Source organism: Corythoichthys intestinalis, chromosome 18, assembly GCF_030265065.1.
Source record: "Corythoichthys intestinalis isolate RoL2023-P3 chromosome 18, ASM3026506v1, whole genome shotgun sequence".
Classification (NCBI taxonomy): domain Eukaryota; kingdom Metazoa; phylum Chordata; class Actinopteri; order Syngnathiformes; family Syngnathidae; genus Corythoichthys; species Corythoichthys intestinalis.
Genome location: NC_080412.1, coordinates 33,756,989 through 33,773,111, shown reverse-complemented (window position 1 = coordinate 33,773,111; position 16,123 = coordinate 33,756,989). Strand labels below are relative to the sequence as shown.

The following is a 16,123-nucleotide window of genomic DNA, read 5'->3' as shown; positions in this document are numbered from 1 at the left end:
CAAAAACGAAATGAATGTAAACATTAAAAAAATAATAATAATAAAATAAAATAAAATAACAAAAATATTAGTATAACAGCATTGCGGCAACAGCTGAAGATAATTAAAACAAACCAAAAAAAAAAAAAAAAAACATTTTCTACATCAGGTTCCAGTGAGGGAGATACAAATTGTTTTGTGTCCACATAATAATAATAATAATAATAATAGCTAAATAGTTTCTGCGAGGAATGATACAATATGGCATTTACTGGAATGAAAAAAAAAAAAAAAAAGATCAGTTCTTCAGTATTAACAATTTTGTGCTTCTTAAAATGATAGTTTCTGCCACACAAAAAGTATTCCTGTAGTCCTTCTCATATATTTCTTGTCACAGTGTATACGCAGGTGGGAGAATACAAAGATATGAGTCCAGCTACAGTTGGCTGTTATCTACACATTCCTCAGCTGTTGAATGTGCATCTCAATATATTAGCCATTCAAAATGAGAACAGAAATGTGTGTTTCTTCAGTCTTGCATTAGCATTTGCCTCCAGTTGAAGCTATGATTGGGTCCATGTGTTAAAGGCAGGATAGGTGGGTCAACCAGCTGCCACACCCCCGTCTCGCCCATTTCTTCACAAGCACAAAATCCCAAGTAGGGAATCTGCGGAAATGAAAAGAGCAGATGCACCTCTGTGTGATCGAGGGAAAACAATAAGACAACTTATTCGGTGTGATGTAATCAGCATCTGGCCGACCTTTCGCACAACTTGGACGAAGTCCTTGGAGTTTTGTGGGCTGAGTCCTTGTATTTGGCGAGTGCAGGCCTCCAGGGAAGAAGCATGGGCCACAATCAGGACCTTGTTTCCTGTGTGAAAGAGGTAAAAGAACAACCATATTCCACAGACACTATCACTACTTTGTTTTTAAATGACACTCAGCAATTCATAATATAGTATGCAACTTTTAGCGCTTAGTATATCGAGTATGAAGGGGGGAAAAAAGTAGCACGGTTCATAGTAGCCGTCAGATGAAAAATTACAATTTGGTAAAATGCTGAAAACCATGAGTCCACTCTACCCATATTCTTGCACTCTGATAGGATTTCACGAGTCACTTGAAAGCTCCGACTGATGTAGGTGTCATAGGACTCAGACACCACTAGCTTGTTAATGGGAACATGAGGTCTAAAGGAACAAGGGAAAATCAAATGTTAAAATAAATGACAGCCTCACAGGTAAGGGCAAATAGGCCAGCTAGCACAGGCTATTTACCTGTAAGTTGTATCCACACTCAGATTAGCAGTAGCCAGCTCTGTCGGAGGGATCCAAGTAGGTAAACAGGTGCCTGAAACCCACTTGGTCCATTCAAAAAGTCCAGGCTCCACACGGATTTTTGTCTTTCCCTCTTGTTGGAGACCTGAAACATAAAAACAATGCAGGTGATTATGTCTACTAATGTATCACATTACGGTAGTACTTGTGAGTACATTACGTTTTTTTTTTGTTTTTTTTTTTAAAACAAAAACATTTTGTGCGCTAAGATGATACATTTATGACAATACAGGGTAAAATAAAGAACAGGGAAGCTTAATATGCTTTTGCTGTTGTACTAATAAAAATAATAAGGATGTTCCTACCCTGCAGAATATGCTGAGCGGTCTGGACACACCGAAGTGAAGGAGAGCAGTAAACAAAGTCTATTGTGGTGTGGCTTTCCAACAAGGCTTCACCTGACATAAAGCACAACAGAGTATGATTAAATTAAATTAAACATTTCTGTTCAACCATAGACATCATCATTATTGACGGGTCAGCTTGGCCATTAACTGCACAACTCCTTCAAGCAGGGGGGCGCCCACATCAAGAGGAGCTATTCACAGACACGCACGCAGCGAACTAACGGTGGATTTCGATTTAAAAAGTACGAAAGCTGTACCACATACAAACAGGAAGGATTGTCTCAGGGGTCATTTGTTTTCGAGGATTCAAGGTAATCATTATATTTTTTGTACCATGCATGCATTTTGAAACGTTGTGGGAAAAAAATGGAGAAATTAGCCGCTAAGGCATTGCATCATAGTTCGCAATATTTACGTAAAATAAATGCTACCTGCACATTTTTTGCTTTTAACCAAGAATCCAGACTGTTTTACATCCATATCTATAAAGAATTCAGGGATTTAAGCATTTATTCATAAGAATTTCATCGTAAAAATCTCTTTTTTGTGGTAAGGCGGCGCCACAGTGAACTTAAAGACGAGCCGCACATTCAAAATATTTACGTAAAATAAATGCTACAAGCGCGGTTTTTTTTTGCTTTTAACCAAGAATCGAGACTGTTTTAAATCCATATCTATAAAGACTTCAGGGATTTAAGCATTTATTCATGAGAATTTCAATGTAAAAAGCTCTTTGTTGTGGTAAGGCGGCGCCACAGTGAACTTCAAGACGAGTCGCACCTTCAACATATTTACGTAAAATAAATACTACCTGCGTTTTTTTTTTTTTTTTTTTTTTGCTTTTAACCAAGAATCGAGACTGTTTTATGTCGATATCTACAAAGAATTCAGGGATTTAAGCATTTATTCACGAGAATTTCAAGGTAAAAAGCTCTTTGTTGTGGTACGGAGGCGCCACAGTGAACCTAAAGACGAGACACACATTTTGCATAAAATAAATGCTACCTGCACGGTTTGGTTTTTTTGCTTTTAACCAAGAGTCGAGACTGTTTTACATCTGTATCTATAAAGAATTCAGGGATTTAAGCATTTATTCACAAGATTTTCAACGTAAAAAGCTCTGTTGTGGTAAGGCGGCGCCACAGTGAACTTTAAGACGAGCCGTACATTTGACATATTTATGTAAATAAATTCTACCTGCAGCTTTTTTTTTTGCTTTTAACCAAGAATCGAGACTGTTTTACGTCCATATGTATAAAGAATTCAGGGATTTAAGCATTTATTCACCAGGATTCTCAACAAAAAAAGCTCTTATTCACCAGGATTCTCAACAAAAAAAGCTCTTTGTCCATGATTTCACTGTCAGCTTTGACGGCCTCACCAACAATGCAGGCCCCATATTTATCGGCCCCGGGCCCCGTCAATTACATTATGAAGTCTGTGGTTCAACTATCACAATGCCACTGTATGTTACTTTTATGTCAAAATGCAACCAACCTACAAGACGTGCTTGGGAGGAGCCAAACACAGTAATTGGACAATCTTTATCATAGTCCCGGTGACCGCCGCTTCTGGTTGGCAGGCTGGATGGCATGTTGAGATTTGAGCGAACGTATCGACCTACTCGCACAAATATTGAGGTTAATCGTTACACATAAACCCAACAGGGTTACGTCTTCTCTTTGCATACACACCTTTGGCGTCAAAGCACTGAGTGACCCAATGTTTTCCGAACACAACATCCATCCTCTCCCCGTGCCGACACACAAACAATCGCATCTTGGATGAGGAGGACTGACCAGCTGGCCGTGTCACCTACAGTAAGGCAAAAGGAGAACATCTGAACCTTAACAGTATTAAAACAATTAATAAATGCATTAGAATCAATTACACCCAGACAAAATGAAAATGAAAGAACATATGGAGTCATCCCTTTGACCTCTCACTTCTCTAGGATGACCACATGTTAAAATTTGTGGGAATTTTTGTCAATTCAACCAGAAGAATATTGAGATCAGTAATGTAGACCTTGTTGGCTCACGTTTTCTGTTTTAGTTCAAACAGTGTTTTATGAGTTCCTCCAAATATGTCTGCATGGATCCGGTTTAGTCAACCAAAAGAGAAAAATGACTTCCTGCACATTACTACAAAGGGCTGTTGACATGTCCAATATGACGCACAGAATTCATGTTAAGGAGGCACATGGCGTTTGAGCTCACAGTCTATCTGGTAGTCAAGAGGTGAGGTGACATTGCTTACAACATGGACGTAACAATAATAATATTGTACCTGCATGGGAGGACAGAGACCAGCAAGGCTGGGAGGATCCACCAGACTATCAAGCAGACTGTCAGTGGGCTGTTCATCAAACAGTAACCCACCCACGGTGCTCCCAGCATTAGACAGAGAGGTGTAGTTGAGAATAGAATGAGACCTGAAGAATTGGAAAAAAAAAAACACTCAGCCATGAATGATCATAGGCTACGTTCAGACTGCAGGCAGATCTGATTCCAATCCGAATCAATTCCTCCTCAAATCTGATTTTTAGAGCTAACTGTTCACACTATTTTAAGCAAGTGTCCAAATCCGATCCAGACGGGACCATATTATAGACACACCTAACAGGTTGCTGTGGCAACAAGGGCGTCATCCAGCATTGAGTGACATCACAGACAGTCAAAACCAATCTGAGGTGTTCAGACTGAGAAGACTCTTGTCCTTATCTAATATGAAACTACTATTTTCACCATTCAGTAAAATACTACTAGGTTTCAATCCAACTCTCAAAAATCTGATTTCTTTGCTTTGTGACTGTTTAGAGTCTTTAGACTACAAAAGAGCCATCCAGTTTCAATGTAGATAGGAAAAAAAAAAAAAGATTTTGCCTGCCAGTTTGAACAAAGACATACAGTCCCTGACAAAAGTCATGACGCTTATCCAATTTGTAGAAACAATTGCTAATTGAAGAAACAATTGCTGACTTTTAATTATTCAATTGGTTTCAGAAACAGTTCATATGAAAGCTAAGACCCTCCCAAATGATGTTGAATGTATAAAAATATATTTGTTTCACGGGAAAAAGATATATCATTTAATGAAGACAAAAAGGTCAAATTTTGGCAAGACAAAAGTTTTGTCGCCTACAGAAAGTAGTGTGAAAATTGAGCAAAAAATGTACTTCAAATAAAAAAATATTTTACATAACATAAGCGAATTAAGTAGTGGTGCTGTGAGATCCTAATTTAATATTCTGTACGACTTCCATGGGCTTGAAGGACTGCATCCATGCGGTTCGGCAAGGATTCATACAATTTATTGATGAAGTCATCAGGAACAAAGAAAGCAGTCTTGCATGCCTCCCAGAGTTCATCAACATTCTTGGGTTTCGTCTTCCATGCCTCCTCTTTCATCCTACCCCAGACATGCTCAATGATGTTTATGTCTGGTGACTGGGCTGGCCAGTCCTGGAGGATCTTAATTAAAGTATGCGATAGAGCACCATCCTGCTGCAGAATTTGTCCCTTTTTATGGTTAGGAATGTAAGAGGCAGCCAAGATCTGTTGATATTTCAGACTATTTATGTTGCCTTCCACCCTGCATATCTCTCGCATATCTCCATACTGGTTGTAAACACAGACCATGATTTTGCCACCAGGCGACAAAACTTTTGTTTTGCCAAAATTTGACCTTTATGTCTTCATTAAATGATAAATCTTTTTTCAGTGAAACAAATATATTTTTGTACATTCAACATCATTTGGGAGGGTCTTAGCTTTCATATGAGCCATTTCTGAAACCAATTGAATAATTAAAAGTCAGGTTATTAGCAACTGTTTCTACAAAATGGATAAGCGACAAGACTTTTGTCAGGGACTGTAGAACAGAGGCATAGACTTCAAAATTATTGACGGCTCACATCCGTCAGACACTGCGCCACACGTTTAAGTAGCGGGCCTGCCCAAATCTAGCATCAAGAGGAGCTACTCTCAAACACACGCACACAGCAATCTAACGCCGGGTTTAGGTTGAAAAAGTACGAAAGCTGTACCGCATACAAACAGGAACGATTGTCTCAGGAGTGATCGAGGATTCAAAGTAATTATTATATTTTTCGTACCATGCATGCATTTTGAAATGTTGTGGAAAAAAAATCAATGGGAGAAATTAGTTGCTACGGCATTGGCGTCATAGTTCGCAATATTTACGTAAAATAAATGTTAACTGTAGGTTTTTTTGTGTTTTAACCAAGAATCGAGACTTTTACGTCCATATTTATAAAGAATTCAGGGATTTAAGCATTTATTCACAAGAATTTTAAACGGAAAATGCTTTGTTCTCATATGGCGGCCACTTACATTTGCTTACTGACTAGCATCATAGTTCGCAATATTTACCTAAAATAAATGCTAACTGCATGGTTTTTTTGTTTTGTTTTTTTTGTCTTAACCAAGAAGCAAAACTGTTTACGTCCATTTTTATAAAGAATTCAGGGATTTAAGCATTTATTCACAAGAATTTTCAACGGAAAAAGCTCTTTGTTTTCGTATGGTGGCTGCTACTTTTGCTAACTGACTAGCATCATAGTTTAAATTATTTATAAATGCTAACTGTACGTTTTTTTTTTTGTTTTTTTTTTTGCTTTTAACAAAGAATCGTGATTGTTTTACTTCCATATCTATAAAGAATTCAGGGATTTAACCATTTATTCATGAGAATTTTCAACGGATAAAGCTCTTTGTTTTCATATGGCGGCTGCTACATTTGCTTACTAACTAGCATCATTAGCCACGTTTACATGCTGACTTTTATTCATACCGATTCAAATAATTCCGAATGGAAATTTCAGATCAGCTGTTTACATGTCACTTCATCTATTCCGATCCAGCGTTTACATGTGTCTGCCTTTATTTTTGACAACTGCCGTCTGACATACGCAGATTAATCAAAACAAAGCGTCACGTTGCAAAACATGGAGATCGATCGTCAGATCAGCTGCTGTTTTAACTTTTCGAGTGGAAACAAAACTTCAGAATGACACGCCGTTCATTTAAAAAGTTGTGTGGGTGCGCTGTGCGTGTGCTTGGAAGCCATGTTGCAAGTGACGTTACTTACGTCACCAAGTGACGTCACCACGTCAGTACAGAGCATGTGCAGAAAGAACGCAACCAGACACCATTCCGCTTCCCTGTTTACATGATATAATTTTACTTCTAATCGGTTTGGGAAAAGGAATATTCCACCCCTGTGAATCGGAATGAAATTCCATTTGGTTTGGGCCTGTTCATTCCGAATGAGGTGTTTATATGGAACACATTTATTCGGTTTGAACAAATATTCCGATTGTAATTGGAATATTTGGCTCCATGTAAACGTGGCAATAGTTATATATTTATTATATATATCATATCATAATTATATATTTATTATATATTTTATATATTATATTATATTATATTATATTATATTATATTATATTATATTATATTATATTATATTATATTAATATTTATGTAAAATAAATGCTAACTGCACGTTTTTTTTTTTCTTTTACCCAAGAATCGAGACTGTTTTGCGTCCATATCTATAAATAATTCAGGGATTGAATAATTTATTCACAAGAATTTTTAACGGAAAAAGCTCTTTTTCTGTGGTTCCACTCGGTCAGCTTTGACAGCCAGGCCAACAATGCAGGCTCTCTATTAATCGTCAATAATTATGAAGTCTATGATAGAGGAACACAGATTTCTTGGCTCTACAAGGGAAACAATCATTTATACATCCTATTCACACAGGTTGACAGGTCTATTAAGGTTCTATACTGCATACTAAAATATGGCTAGATCAGTGGTTATAGATACCCTGCTGTTAATTTAGCATTAAGAAGGCAATATAAATTTTATGGGCATATGATCTAGGTATTTAACGCAACAGTCTCTATTAGACTATTGCGGTATAATAAATAGTATTTCCATTGGCAGGACAACATTTCTGAAATGAATGAAAAGGCTAAGAGGTGTACAGTGCACTTATTCTTACCCATGAACCACCCAAGTGTCTGACTCATCAGCGCGGTTGACATAGTTTTCAGGCAGCAAGCCGGACAACCCCGTGCCCAGAGACGTTCCGTAGACCCAGCCCTCGCTAGCATTGCTTTGCTCCATAGGTGACATGAAGATGAAATCTCCAATCACTAGCTCAAGCTCATCATCATTTTGAGGCACGTAAGGGTACATCACTTGCAGTGTCTAAAGGAGACATTTTTTTAGTGCTCAGGAATTCAGATGTATTGGACTGAAGTTTTTTGAAGTATACTAAAATATGTAATTGAGAGGATACCATCCTACCTCATGATTAGCAAAGCGAATATCCCGGGAGAAGAGCACAGCCAGCCAGTCACAGCCTGATGAAACGTCCACGTTCTTGGCCAGTTTTTCCAGAACTGGAAGATGGCTGCTTTGGAAATGGTACGCCAATGTAACATGCAGTTGCTTCTTATGGTGCTCAACATGCACATCTGGAAAAATGTGCACAACGATGAAATCATCATCACTTGCATTTAATTACAGTGTAGACAGATATTGATATGAACCTGCTTTAGTTTCAGCTTCATTGGCAAAATCAGCTGCAAAACCCTTCAGCAGTTCTGCCACTTGCTCTTCCACAAAGAGGCCAATAAAGGTAGAGGAAGTGTACAACTCCAGGGGAAGAGGCATGGGAATCTTTCCTTTCCACTTTGCCACAGTGGTTTGGAGGGCATCTGACAGTGCCTCCACCTTCCCGTCGGCACACTGGCGAGAAAAGTTGCTGCTGTTACTTACACTAAAAACCAAAGGCAAAATTAAAGAAATGCTGCAACCAGTGTTGTTTTTGTTAGTGATGATGATAACAAAAATATTTAGTAGACGAACAATTTTTTCCTGACGATGACGAGCCAAAAACGTGTCTTATGGAGACTTCAAACATATAGAGACGAGACGAGAACGAGATGAAAATTCACTATAGTTTCAGTCATAAGTTTAAAATGTGTGACATTATCTATGTGTAGTTTCCACGCATTATAGCAGTGTTTAGTCACTCATGTGACGTGCTGTGCCCCCCCCCCCACACACACAGGCTTACTCACAGGTGTCTCTCCAAGCTCCAGACTTGCCTTTTGTGGAACATGTCATGTGTTGCTTGGTAAGTTCTGTTTTCTTATCTTGGTTAGATATGTCATGTTGCTTTTAGCCTTTAAAGGTCTGTGCTGGGTGACCATCACACACCAAATGTAACTTGTAGCGTTAGCATAGCGTTCGCATTAGCATTAGTATTGAGCGTGGTGAGTGTCGTCTTAAAATCTTGGAAAACCTTTTACATATAGTTCATGGCATCCAGGTGAGCTTAATCTAATGCTGCAGCAATCGATTATTTTAGTCGTTGATTACTCGATGAACAAATTAGTTCGAATAATCGGATAAGGAACATAAAAAAATTAAAATACCTGAGCTGAGCTTTAAACGGTATAAAAAAATGAATAAATGAGGATCTAAGTACACCAAAAGAAGAATTGGCTAACTTACATAGCAAAAGTTCGCTAGTTTAAATGCTATAAAATGCTATCTTTTTCTCTTAAAATGCTCTTAACAAATGGTTCAACAACATTTTCCCACAAAAAACGGCTAAATATACCTATAAACTAATTTACGAATGCATTAAAAAAACATTAACTCAAACAAAAACTTTGCTTATATTGGTTTGAACAGGGAGCAGCTGGATTCATCAATTTGAAATGAGTTGTGTCTTATTTAATGTTGCCACTAGAGAGCAGTGCATCCCCCCATATTAATTAAACTAAATGCAAACACTTTCAAAATAAACATTACAACTCCACTTTAATTAAACGAATACTCGAAGCAGAAAAATCTAATTTGAATCTTTTTTCTAATCGAATTACTCGAGCTAATCGATTAATCGTTGCAGCACTAGTTTAATTAATTGAAAATGTACCGTTTTCCTGTTGACTGTGTATTATCATCACGAAGATTATGATTTCCTTGTAGACTCTACAATTACTAGAATGTGCTCGCCTGTCAATGTTAATTCGGAATTGTTGGACACTTTCATTTCGTTTTTATTCATGGACTAAAATTTTTGAAGTTTACAGAACAAAACAGTTTTCATTGACTAAAACTACATGAAGACGAGTAGAGATGTCCCGATCGCTCGTGTCCGATCGCATCATTTTCAAATTATCGGAATCGGCAAAAAAATATCGGCCATGCCTTTTTTAAATATATATATATATATATTAATTAATTAAATCGTTTTCTAATTGTATTTAACGGTACAGACATTATATGTTCCACTCATCCAGAGTATTTAGTTTAGGCTTAAGGTAGGGTTATCAAAAATATCCCGATAACGGTGGCAATTAATTTATTAAAAAATGTGTCACGCTAAAATAATTAACGCAATTAATGTATGCGCTGCACGATCCTCTCACCCATTGTCGCGCTCAATTTGTAATGACGCCGTTTTACCTATATAGAGAGATAAAAAGCAGCGCAAAATGAGTAGAGTGAATTTTGGCAGCCTTTGGAGCCTTTCTTCAATTGGCTAAAGCCTTGCAATCCCTCTCCCTGTGATCAGCAATATCATGGGAAGCAAGGTGGCAATTGATCTTTGTCTTAACACCTTAAGTTATTTCCCAAAGCAGAGAAGATATATCCATTGGTAGCACGACGCACAGTCATAGTTCCACTTCCCATCATACATTGGGGCATGGCTGCAGTATCATTTACTGAAAGCTCAACAAATACACTAGATGGCAATATTTAGTCACAATATACAAAGTCACAAGTCTTTCTATCCGTGGATGTCTCTCACAGAAAGAATGTTAATAATGTATATGCCATCTTGAGGATTTATTGTCATAATAAACAAATACAGTACTTATGTACTGTATGTTGAATTTATATATTTGTCCGAGTTTTATTCATTTTTTTCTTAATGCGTTGCCAAAATGTATATGATCGGGAAAAATTATCGGGAATGATTGGAATTGAATCGAGAGCAAAAAAGCAATCGGATCAGGAAATATCGGGATTGGCAGATACTCAAACTAAAACGATCGGGATCAGGTCGGGAGCTAAAAAACATGATCGGAACAACACTAAAGACGAGACATTTTGAAATTACTAAAATATGTCCAAGACTACTAAGTATTTTTGTCAAAAAGACTAAGACGAAAATTAAAAGGGCTGCCAACTGGCTGCAACTTCTTTTATTATGTAGTTGTGAAAAAGAGTGTTTCATCTCAGACCAATTGCATACAAATTTAAACAATCCAGTACAATACACAATCTTTAAGCACAATATGGCAAGCTATTAATAAATCATACATCGTTTCACTTGGATAAATCTTCGCAATCTGAGCAGAGGTAGACATGAGGCCTACTGAGACTCACCATGAAAAATTGGCAGAGCGTTATGTGGGGGAAGATGTTGTGTGCCTTGTTCTTGCCGCACGAGAGGCGAGATTGCTGCCAGAAGAGCGAAAGCTGCTGTAGCAGTGGACCGCTGGGTCGCAGATACAACACATACTCTCTGGGCAGGGGGTCATCCAGGAAGGGGTCGTCCACATGGGAAAAGAGCCTGACAACAAGAATTAAAATTAAAGAAGTGTGACAAAAGAGGGAAGTACTAGTATGACTATCACTTTAACAATCTGTTTACCATCGACAATTTTTAGTCACAGTTCAGTGGTAAATTAGAAACTAGCCAAATTGGAAACATGTTTGTGTGAGCGTGCAATTTCTCACCAGTCACAAGCTGCCTGGACATTTTTCCCTCCTGTTGAAACCAAAGCTTTCAATCTGCAAAGACAACAAGATCAGAGGGGAAAAGGTCATTATCACATATTTATTGGGACACCATTGCTACAAGCCACGGGGTGATGAAAAGAGAACACACAACCCACGAGAGCAGTAAAGTGACAGAATCAGTCAATTTAGAAAATTAAAAAAAAAAAAAGAGCATAATGATTTGGACAGAATAGAGAAAATGTTCTTGGTTAGTTAATGATGCTGATTTCGTCTTTTATAACTGTGTTTTCATCAATCAAATGCTTCTGACTCATTTACTTCCTTGTCAAAATGACTGTGGCTTTTGTTCAGATTCACAGAGGATATTTGCAAACATTTACACTTTGTCGTGTTGGCTATATGAAAACTAGAGACTATTTTCACTCCATTACATAATAAAACCTCCACACATAGCACTTAGCATAGATACTGTTTCTAACTGCTTTGAATAGACACAGACAGTCACTATTGTTCTATTGGGATGGAAGTCAAATGACAACACTGGGGTATTATTTTCTAATGAATTCAGTCATTTGCATTGTACCACAGTTGCATTCACATTTGATACGCTATTTTATTTTTGGGGGGCCAAGTGACAGGGTCCTCGATTCATTGGGGTATGGACCCTGGGGCAGTGTGAACAATGATGACTGCAGAGACTAAGCAGATGTGTGCATTCACACAATAGTTCAAATCCAAAGACAGTGGATGAGAAAAAAAATCGGTTCACTCAATTCAAAGTGTGTTTGTTTTTCGTGAAGGCATGAAGGGATTACATCCAGCCGGATGTGACATCACAAAATCAAATCCAAGGTACAACATAGACACGAGTCCCCAGTGAACACAGGTATCAACCCAGGTTTGGATTATCTTGAAGCTACCACGCTTAAAGATAGCCAGCATAAGGAGACTACATTAGCTCAAGTGATTAAATACAATAACTGATTGGTAGAATTACGAGTAAGTGGTACCTCGATATATATTCGATTCGACACACGATCTTTTCGACATCCGACGTAAAATTTGACTCGCCATTTCTTTCTACAGCCGACGACATGCTCAAAATTTGACAATTTATGACAGCGCCGGTTTCTTTGTTTTCCCGCAAGACTGAGAAATCAACACGGGATCCAAGAATGTTAGTGTAGGTGGTGAAAAAGGAGAAAGGTGAGGTTTACCATTAAAATGAAGATGGAAATGATAGAAAAATATGACCATGGTGTGCGCGTCCGTGAACTGGCTCCACAATATAGCTGTGGAATGTCTTGGATCTCTACGGTCCTCCGACGAGCTCCGTTAGCCAGTCTTTATAAGTTAAGGTGAGAATGATTATTGTGGTAACATTGCCAAAAAAATTGCCAGCTTTGTCAGGTTTTTAATCATGTATTTCAGAACTTGTGCAACACAACATGCCTACTGTTCGCCGCAGCTGAACACGAAAAGTGAAAGTCCTCTCTCACTCTGTCAAGTCAGCAACGCGGTGCGTTCAAGTACACCACGCAAAACATATGCGCCACATTAGAACCCGATTCATTATATTTATTATTATTATTATTACTATTATTACTATTTTTATTCATAATTTATTTGTTTTGCTCTGTGTAATTGCTATTTGCAATAGTACCAGCAGCATTTATTAAGGATTTAGTGTTGGTTTTCGGGCTGTGGAACGAATTAATGGAATTAAAATCAAGGGCGTAGGTTTGGTCTCAACATTGGTAGGGATGATGTCACAGCATAACCTTCATGTTCACTTGTTGGTCGGGATGGGACATAAGTAAGACCAAACAGATTGGGTGAACAGGGGTCAGGGCTATATTCTCATGAATATGAACCTAATTATTTGATAGACTAAATCAAGGGTGCTCATTACGTCGATCCTGATCGAACAGTCGATCGCAAGGCTACTGTGGGTAGCTCGTGACATCCCAAGATTTGATATTTTTTTAATGTACATTGATAATCATGATTATGTTGTGTTGTGTGAGCAACATATGAGTTCATGCAGCACCCCTCTCTCTAAGCAGCTTTTTGCTCAAGTTTTTCTAGTTCTATAATCTCCAGCAGAGTTCCATTTCTCACAGTTTAATTAACGTTAACAGTAAAAACACAAACAGAAGGACACTTCTCTTTAAGCAGCTTCCTACTCAAGTTTTGCAGGTTAGCAAGTTCACACAGTATAATGTTATGCTAACTCTGATGCAGGTTGGACTTGCAGTAGCAAAAATAGTAGTGTGTTTCCCACCTTCACAACATTGGCGTCTCCTTAAATTACTTACAGTGGCTGCTGCTGGCCGAAAAAAAACTTCTAATTTCCCTCCTCTTCGAAGAGGGCGGAGGAGGCGGCATGTTGTCGACATAGGGGCTGTGCAAGTGCGAGCGTACATGTGTGTCGGGGGCGGGTGAAGTCATCAGCCAATCAAACGTGTGTTGGGGGGGGGGGGGGGGGGGGGGACCGGCGTATTCAGCGAGTGAAAAGAGGTAAATAAGTTTTAACAAAATGAAAATTATTCACTAAATAATGGTAGGGTCAATTCTTTTCTTGCAACATATGGAATAGGGCTGCAGCTATCGAATATTTTAGTAATCAAGTAATCGACTGAAAATTCTATCGATTAATCGAGTAATCGGATAAAACATTTTTTTTTTTTTTAGGTAAAGAGCAATTATACATATACATGAGAAAAAGACATTTAATCCAATATTGAACCATTTTCAGTCAATGTCTTTATTTTCGATGTACATTGTTGAAAACAGGCAACAATTGCATCTAAGATGTGACTAGAAAAAAAATTCACATCTTTCACTCAAAAAAATTCTAGACCTTATATATATATATATTTCTTACCTAAAAATGTAATTACGCTCGATAACACACATCACTTGAAAGCTACGTGTTTTTCCCACGTGTTGTTTCCATTTGTGTCAAGCTATTTTTAAGTTAAGTTTTAAGTTAGTCTAAACTGTACGTACTGGTAGGATTTTGAGTTTTTGCAGTGTTCAAAATATATGTATGATACCTGCTGTATTGGAGCACATTTATTCAGCAATGACTACTGAGCTAAAACTGATAGTTAGCTTTAATATGTTTGAATTTTACACCCTCATCACTCTACAGCGCTGTTTTTACAGATGACCGGTAAATAAAGTCTGTATGTAAGACACGTTAGCCACGCATCGACAGTGGTCATAATCAATAGAAACTTAGCCCTCCGAAGGGCTAATGTTACGTGAGCATGTGACGGTAACGTTATATTTATTAGCGATGAGAAGTTTACTGCTTAAAGATGGCGGCTGTTTACTAACGCTGCCCAGACGCGGCTGAGTCTGTCATATCGCATCTAGTCCTAAATGCATGCTATATCTACGAGACTCATCGGACACTACCTGCTACCAAACTAGCATCATGCGGGCGTAGTTTTTAGCAACGTCGACGTAGTTTGTAGCGGCTGTCGGCTGTGGTAAGTTTTTTATTTTTCATTTTTATTGCTTCTTCCTCTACGCACGTGACGTCAGCGCGTTGTCCCCCATTAAAAGTAGTCCGGGCAAAACGGGATGCTTCGAGCTGGCAAAATTAAACGATTCCTCGAGGTGAATAAAATTACTCGGATCAGTTTTTAAACTCTAGTTACTCGAGTTGCTCGAGTATTCGTTTCAGCTCTAATATGGAATGACAATATAAATTACCTTTATAACTGAACCCATTATGTAATGCATATAAGTTTGCTCAAAAGTTGGTGGGGACAATTTGCGCATCCTGAAAAGTTGGTAGTGTTATGACCCTACCATCCCTTTGCAAACCTACGCCCTTGATTAAAATTTATTGTTATGGGAAAGTCTTGCTTGATATACGACTGTTTCGACTTGCAAACAAGGTCCTGGTACGAATTCACTTCGTATGTAGAGGTACCACTGTACTGCCTTCATGTTCCCTGCAATTGCCTAGTGGTCACTCGAGGCTGTGCCCCACCTCTTCCCCAAAATCAGGTGAAATAGGCTCCAGATCTTTTGCAACCTTAATGGCGAGTGGTATGATGGATATGAGATATAAGGCAATTTCAGTCAGAATGTTCTGAAATCCTGATTCAATTCCAGGGTTGTATTGTGTGGACTGAAGTTGCCCGGAAGAGATGAGCCATTGTTGAACCCAGTGCGAATGTAGCTGAACTTCCCATAGCAGACGTAACCACACGTTACTGATCATGTTTTAGCCCTTGTGAATCACATCTGCCGTTTAATCCCTTAAGACTTTATTTTTTTTCCCGAGATGAATGCTTTACTTTTATCTGCTCCACAAAGTAAAAGCAGCCATAGACCTACTGTCCTCAATAGCGGCCAACACCAAAGGCTTTTCCCTCGCCCCGAGCAAAAATCAGCATGTTATTTATAAACTGCATTTCCTGTTCAGAGCTACAGACAGATAGGTTGGGGAAAAATACCTCTGGATTATGTTTATCTTTCACCTAGAAGAGACCATAATTAGATCAGGCAACATTAGAAAATCTTTTATTCCAAAAATGTGGGTAATTTTTCAGTTCCACCTTCACCCTACAATTCTATAAAGAAGGACGAGTTTTGGTTCTGTCAACAGGTGTCTTTGCATAATATGACTGACAAA

General features: G+C 38.2%; 1 protein-coding gene across 1 annotated transcript in view; it reads right to left on the bottom strand.

Annotated features, from left to right (window-relative positions):
- Positions 1-339: 339 nt before the first annotated feature.
- The window catches only part of LOC130906398 (ubiquitin-associated and SH3 domain-containing protein B-like), a 28,380-nt gene continuing 12,596 nt past the window's right edge, over positions 340-16,123 (bottom strand). The window contains exons 2-14 of the mRNA XM_057820715.1: positions 11,464-11,517; positions 11,110-11,296; positions 8,253-8,451; positions 8,008-8,177; positions 7,700-7,908; positions 3,953-4,097; positions 3,358-3,478; positions 3,161-3,283; positions 1,622-1,714; positions 1,257-1,401; positions 1,063-1,169; positions 741-850; positions 340-646 (exon numbers count right to left, since the gene is read on the bottom strand). Coding sequence (XP_057676698.1) covers positions 509-646; positions 741-850; positions 1,063-1,169; positions 1,257-1,401; positions 1,622-1,714; positions 3,161-3,283; positions 3,358-3,478; positions 3,953-4,097; positions 7,700-7,908; positions 8,008-8,177; positions 8,253-8,451; positions 11,110-11,296; positions 11,464-11,517 — 1,801 coding nt within the window. The 3' untranslated portion in view covers positions 340-508. The remainder of the gene's footprint in view (positions 647-740; positions 851-1,062; positions 1,170-1,256; positions 1,402-1,621; positions 1,715-3,160; positions 3,284-3,357; positions 3,479-3,952; positions 4,098-7,699; positions 7,909-8,007; positions 8,178-8,252; positions 8,452-11,109; positions 11,297-11,463; positions 11,518-16,123) is intronic.